The sequence below is a fragment of the Haliotis rufescens genome, unplaced genomic scaffold (genome assembly GCF_023055435.1).
Source record: "Haliotis rufescens isolate VD_foot unplaced genomic scaffold, xgHalRufe1.0.p SCAF_21, whole genome shotgun sequence".
Classification (NCBI taxonomy): Eukaryota; Metazoa; Mollusca; class Gastropoda; order Lepetellida; family Haliotidae; genus Haliotis; species Haliotis rufescens.
Window position 1 is genome coordinate 1284225 of NW_025963902.1, and position 6783 is coordinate 1291007.

Genomic DNA, 6783 nt, shown 5'->3' on the forward strand with positions numbered 1-6783 from the left:
TTGATTGTGTGTCCCTGCACCCTGTCAGTGTGGACTGTCTGAGACCTGGTTGATTGTGTGTCCCTGCACCCTGTCAGTGTGGACTGTCTCAGACCTGGATGATTGTGTGTCCCAGCACCCTGTCAGCGTGGACTGTCTGAGACCTGGTTGATTGTGTGTCCCTGCACCCTGTCAGTGTGGACTGTCTGAGACCAGGATGATTGTGTGTCCCTGCACCCTGTCAGTGTAGACTGTCTCAGCCCTCGATGATTGTGTGTCCCTGCACCCTGTCAGTGTGGACTGTCTGAGACCTGGATGATTGTGTGTCCCTGCACCCTGTCAGTGTAGACTGTCTCAGACATGGATGATTGTGTGTCCCTGCACCCTGTCAGTGTAGACTGTCTCAGACATGGATGATTGTGTGTCCCTGCACCCTGTCAGTGTGGACTGTCTCAGCCCTCGATGATTGTGTGTCCCTGCACCCTGTCAGTGTAGACTGTCTCAGACATGGATGATTGTGTGTCCCTGCACCCTGTCAGTGTGGACTGTCTGAGACCAGGATGATTGTGTGTCCCTGCACCTTGTCAGTGTGGACTGTCTGAGACATGGATGATTGTGTGTCCCTGCACCTTGTCAGTGTGGACTGTCTCAGACATGGATGATTGTGTGTCCCTGCACCTTGTCAGTGTAGACTGTCTCAGACATGGATGATTGTGTGTCCCTGCACCCTGTCAGTGTAGACTGTCTCAGACATGGATGATTGTGTATCACTGCACCCTGTCAGTGTGGACTGTCTCGAGACCTGGATGATTGTGTGTCCCTGCACCCTGTCAGTGTCGACTGTCTCAGACCTGGATGATTGTGTGTCACTGCTCCCTGTGAGTGTGGACTGTCTCAGACCTGGATGATTGTGTGTCCCTGCACCCTGTCAGTGTAGACTGTCTCTCATGCAGTCAGCAGTTTCTTTGCCAGACCCGGTCTGAATTATTTACACGCTGTCATGATGATTGCAAATGGCTTCCTGTGGCATTAAACAGATTCACGCAATCACTCTATTACATAATAATGAACTACAAAATGTACAACAAAATGTAGGATGATATTTTTACTTTTTCCCAAAGGCATGACAAACGATGAGATTCTGGGCAATGCTGTCCTGTTTCTTACTGCTGGATATGAAACTACGAACCTGACTTTGGCGTATTTCGCCTACAACCTTGCAACCAACCAGGACTGCCAGGACAAACTGATAGAGGAGATTGACCGCGTTCTCAATGGGGTAATTAACAGTTTGGTTTAATTTCACATTATGTTGATGGTAGTGACTATTATGTGTTCAAAACCAGAGAAGTTTTTATTCAAATTCACAGGGACCATTTCATCAAATTTTTTATGTCACCTATCAGCTGATATTTGTAAGTCATGCCTGAAGCTCTGGTGGGGCCTGACAGTGTGATCCATTTTTTGTTGTGTAGTCATCAATGTGATTTTGTAGCTAGTTATTTTGTTTTAAAGTCTTATTCATGTGAACCACAAGGCAAAGAAAGCTGGAATTTTTTTCAAAAGGCAATCATAATCAGCCTTCTACTCAGGTGGAGCAGACGATGGTGCTTAACTACTTCTCTCTTTTGGGTTCACATGACTGAGATATGCCTTGACATGACTGAAACTTTTACATTGTCCACTTTTCCTCTGGAACTGCTAGGTCGATGAAGCATGAACGATCCCAGCTGCACTGTCTCTAATTTGATCTCAAGATCCTAATTTGAAATGTCATCTTTGCAAATTACTCATCCTTTTCTGCGTTTATCACTGCAAGTATGCAGAGTAACATATAGTATTTTGGGGAGGCATTTTTTGCATGAAAGCGCCGTTTAATGTTCTCACAAAATTTTGATGCGATGTTATACATGGCTTCCAAGTGCGTTTTTTAAAGTTACTTTGATCCCATTTTGCAGCAGCCCCCAGATTACGAGAGCATGTCAAAGTTGGAATACCTGGACGGTGCCTACCTGGAAACTCTGCGACTCTTCCCACCAGCTATAAGGTAGTCATCGGTACACGCACGCACGCATGCATCAGATTGTCTGGTCCAGACTTGATTATAAACAGACCTCCTTAAAAAATGCTGGAATATTACTGAGTGCGCTGTTAAACAACAAACAACTAACAAATACACAGTTACCAGTGACACCGAACTTCAGATGTTTACAAGTTAGCTCGGCCCCACAATCACTTGTGGAATGTTTCGACTCACGTGATTAAACTGAAGCAAATAATTATTAAAATCCTAATCTAAATCCTTCTTATTGCTGCATGAAATATCCTGTCTTATGTTCCCTGCAATGGAAATAACATTTTTCCCGACTTCAGAACACTCAGTCTTTCACAAAGAAGTAATTAATAAATGCTTCTGTTATCTTACTCCACACACTCGATACTTCTCGGATATCAGGGGCAGCAGGGTAGCCAAGTGGTTAAAGTGTTCGCTCTTCATGCTGAAGACCCAGGTTCGATTCCCCTCATGGGTACCATGTGTGAAGCCCATTACTGGTGAGCTCCGCCGTGATATTGCTGGAATATTGCTGAAAGTGGTTTAAGACTATACCCACTCTCACTCACTCACTCACTGTTGAATTTCAAGAGTAGCAGAACAGGATGTCATGATAGGTGTGATTCGAGTCTGATTAGGGTTGTAACTGTTAATATGAGGATTGGTGATATAATCTCAAGATATGTTTCAGATATCTTATCATACATGCTTGGCTATTCTAGGATGTCCAGACTAACAGAAGAGGATATCACGATTAACGGTGTCCTCTTCAAGAAAGGAGTTGAAGTGCACATTCCTATTGGTGCCATACATAAAGATCCTGAAAATTGGCCTGATCCAGAGACTTACAACCCAGAGAGGTAAAATAATTATCGTGTTCATTTCAGTTGGCAGTGGTCAAACATTCAATAACTCCTTTTGAAGAGTTGTGAGGTTTGCCTTGTTTTCATTATGAGTCTAGATATATTATTATTATTTACAGATTAAAATGAAAAATACAGCAAAGAGGGTTTAGGTGATCCTGGCACAGTCAGTCTGGTTAGGCTCATCATATGCTCAGGGCCCTTGCCTCCTCTACAGGCAGTACATACAGCTAATGGGACTTCTCCCAGGAAGTGCTGCCAAGTCAAACCCACCCAGAACGTTTCGGAGAATGTGAAGACTCCCCAACACTGCAGCCTTCTGCATTACACAGATTGTCATTAAGGGCTATATTCCTCGTAGCAAACCCTGGTACTCTCCCAATGTCAGTCAACAGATTGGGAGGTACCAAACCTAAGGCATCGAGACCAATGGGGAGTCAGACAACTTGGTACTTGGGATGCAAGCGTGACATTTCGAAAGAGAGGTCCACATTTTGGCCATGTTTATCCTGATTCTTGTCAATCACAGTAGTGTCAAAAGGGACAGAAAATTCAATGGCATTAAAGGATTAATTGGATTTATCAAATAGATCAAGATCAGGTTTGTTTGCCTGGATACGTCTGAGAATGTATACAGGCATATTCCAAAGAATTTTGTATTGATCATTTTCCATGATGCCCTCTACATATTCCGGGTCGTACAATGGATGGGCCGCTGTGTCAAAACCACAAGCATTGCGAAGATGGTAATAAAATGATCGAGCCACTTCATCATGTCGCTTAAGATATTGTGTTTGGGCCAAAGCTGGGCATCCACTGACAATGTGTTGGATTGTCTCATTAAATCAATTGCATAATCTACAGACCCGTGAAGATTCCAGGGTAGAATAGGTCTTCAGCAACCCATGCTTGCCGTAAAAGGTGACTATGCTTGTCGTAAAAGGCGACTAACGGGATCGGGTGGTCAGGCTTGCTTACTTGGTTGATGCATGTCATCGATCCCAATTGCATGGATCGATGCTCATGATATTAATCACTGGATTGTCTGGTCCAGACTCGATTATTTACAGACCGCCGTCATATAGCTGGAATATTGCTGAGTGCGGCGTTAAACAACAAACCAACCAACCAAAAAAGCATAATCTACATTTCATATTTACATTTTGATGCAAAATGACACATTGACGGTTTCAAGTGGGAAGTGACTGGTCCTGAGCAGCAAACAGAAAGCCTTCTGTTTCACTTTTCAGGCTAGCTGACTTCTTCCAAACGAATGACTCTGCAGGGTTGCTGATCTTCACAACACACTGCATATAAACTCGATGCAGTGGTCGTTCATATAGCCTCTCCTTGAAAAACTGAATCTGGGCCGATTTGATATGGCACTTTGCTTGGTTGACACTCATTTCTGTACCATCCAGCAGTACAGAACCATCAACTAAATCAACACCCACATTGAGATTATGTCCCACATCCTTGGCTCGTTTTAGAAAACTCTGGAATGCCTTGTTTTCATCTTGAGTCTTGACATGCTTCACAAGGGGATCATCAGACAAATCAATGAGTGCAAAAGTGCTCAAAACAATTCTATCATGAAGAGCCCCCACATTAATCAAACCATGCCCTCCCATCTTATTATTATTTTTATTATTATTTTGTAGGTTTCGTCCAGAGAATCGCCCGGAGAATTACAACTATGTGTTCCTGCCGTTTGGAGCTGGTCCTCGGAACTGCATCGGGATGAGGCTTGCTCACCAGACAGTCAAGATGGCCATTGCAGGAATTCTCCAGAAGTACCGCTTTGTCCCCGGTCCAGAAACAAAGGTAGCAGTCTCCTTGACTCCAGATTTGAATTAATCTTTACATTTATACTGACTGATAGGACAAATGTTGGAAATTCTGAGTCATACCATAGATTTGTGGTTATGTAGACAAAGTGTTCAACCTTGGAGCAGAATGTTTTGGTTTGAATCTCATCACGAGACTTTGCATTGGCCCCCATCTTGGGGCTGAACATGTTCATATTAAATGTGAGCAGAACATTTCTCAGTACCCTACCCTGCGACCAGTCACGTAGATGTTGACGGAATTGGACATGGATTCATCTGACAGGTGACATCCTTACCTTGTCAGCTTGCTTCAGTCATGTGGAGAAGACATCCATTATCTGTTCAATCCTACCATGGGACTGCTACACTGATGTAGCTGGAATATTGCTGACCCACTCCTTGTATGGCTGAGGATCAGGCACCAGTGGATGAGGAAACAGTTCACTGTGTGGAGTTGCGTCCCACATCTTTGTCTGCCTGTGTGAGAACCAGGATTTGATGTGGCTGTGAAGAGAAAACTGCTGACAGTGTTTTTCTTTCTTTCATACAGATACCTCCAGAGACAAATGCCTTTGAACCAAAGCCATTGGATGGAATGATGCTGAGAATTGAGAAAAGATAAAAGGAGAAGTCACTCCATTTCACTCATGAAAGGGAGATCACTCTGATATACATACAAGAGAACAAACTCTTCCATTTTGATCCTATAGGGACATCACTCTTTTCTTCTTCAAAGGGAGATCACTCTGATTTTGTCATGAAAGGGAGCAAACTCTATTGATTAAGAGGCTTTTCTTACATTGATTCATTCATCAAAGGGAGGGTTACTCTGATTCATTTGTAAGAGGGAGGTAATCTGATTCATACATCAGCTGATTCTTAAGTGACATGAGCGTCCTTCTGTCATGGTCATGAGGGGCGGTCGGGTAGCCTAGTGGTTAAAGCGTTCGCTCGTCACGCCCAAGACCCGGGTTCGATTCCCGACATGGGTACAATGTGTGAAGCCCATTTCTGGTGTCCCCCGCCGTGATATTGCTGGAATATTGCTAAAAGCGGCGTAAAACCATACTCACTCACTCACTCACTCACTCACTAACTCATGGTCATGAAAGTTAATTTCATATTGCACAGTTTAAGTCAAATTGGTATATGTAAATATGAGGCTACTGAAGTAAAAATGTAAATACCATGGACTTTTGAGCCATGTCATTCCCAGTTTAGTCAACCCTGCCTTCATTAATACTGCAGCTTCTAAAATGTCCCTTAAATAGTTGTCAGATGTGTAAAGGTTTGTGAAATCATTTACACTGCCAATACGATGTACAAATGTTAAGGATCCCGTGAAGATTCTGGGGTAGAATAGGTCTTCAGCAACCCATGCTTGCCGTAAAAGGTGACTATGCTTGTCGTAAAAGGCGACTAAAGGGATCGGGTGGTCAGGCTCGCTGACTTGGTTGATGCAGGTCATCGATCCCAATTACGTGGATCGATGCTCATGATGTTAAAGACTGGATTGTCTGGTCCAGACTTGATTATATACACACCGCCGTCATATGGCTGGAATATTGCTGAGTGCGGCGTTAAACAACAAACCAACAACAACAACAACAAATGTTAAGGATCATGGGAAATATTGCCCTATGCATTGTGTGATGCCAAAATACTGTTCAAGCATTAATATTATTTACAGATTCAAATATAAAATGCATCAAAGAGGGTTTAGGTGATGCAGCCTGAGTCAGGCTGGTTGGGCTCATCATCAGCTCAGGGCCCTGGCCCCCTCTACATGCAGCCCAGACAGCGAATGGGACTTCTCCCAGGAAGTGCCTCCTAGTCAAACCCACCAAGAACATTATTATTATAACAACTATATTCTTGTAACCAGATCTTACAATTCCTATGCAACATGACACAGTGATATCACAGATAATGCTTCCTACCAAATTGTGCCGAGACATCTGATGGTGCTTCACATATTCACTCACAAATCTGAAGCCTTGTTTGCTGACATTGTAACTACAAAAGTTATTAATTATCAGCAACTGTCCTTTTCTACGGG

General features: G+C 43.4%; 1 protein-coding gene across 1 annotated transcript in view; it reads left to right on the forward strand.

The window, feature by feature from the left end:
- LOC124116446 (cytochrome P450 3A24-like) overlaps positions 1 to 6182 on the forward strand; it is a 30696-nt gene extending 24514 nt beyond the window's left edge. The window contains exons 10-14 of the mRNA XM_048401078.1: positions 1101 to 1258; positions 1938 to 2026; positions 2755 to 2892; positions 4557 to 4719; positions 5275 to 6182. Of these exons, the coding sequence (XP_048257035.1) occupies positions 1101 to 1258; positions 1938 to 2026; positions 2755 to 2892; positions 4557 to 4719; positions 5275 to 5346 (620 nt within the window). The 3' untranslated portion in view covers positions 5347 to 6182. The remainder of the gene's footprint in view (positions 1 to 1100; positions 1259 to 1937; positions 2027 to 2754; positions 2893 to 4556; positions 4720 to 5274) is intronic.
- The last annotated feature ends 601 nt before the right edge of the window (positions 6183 to 6783 follow it).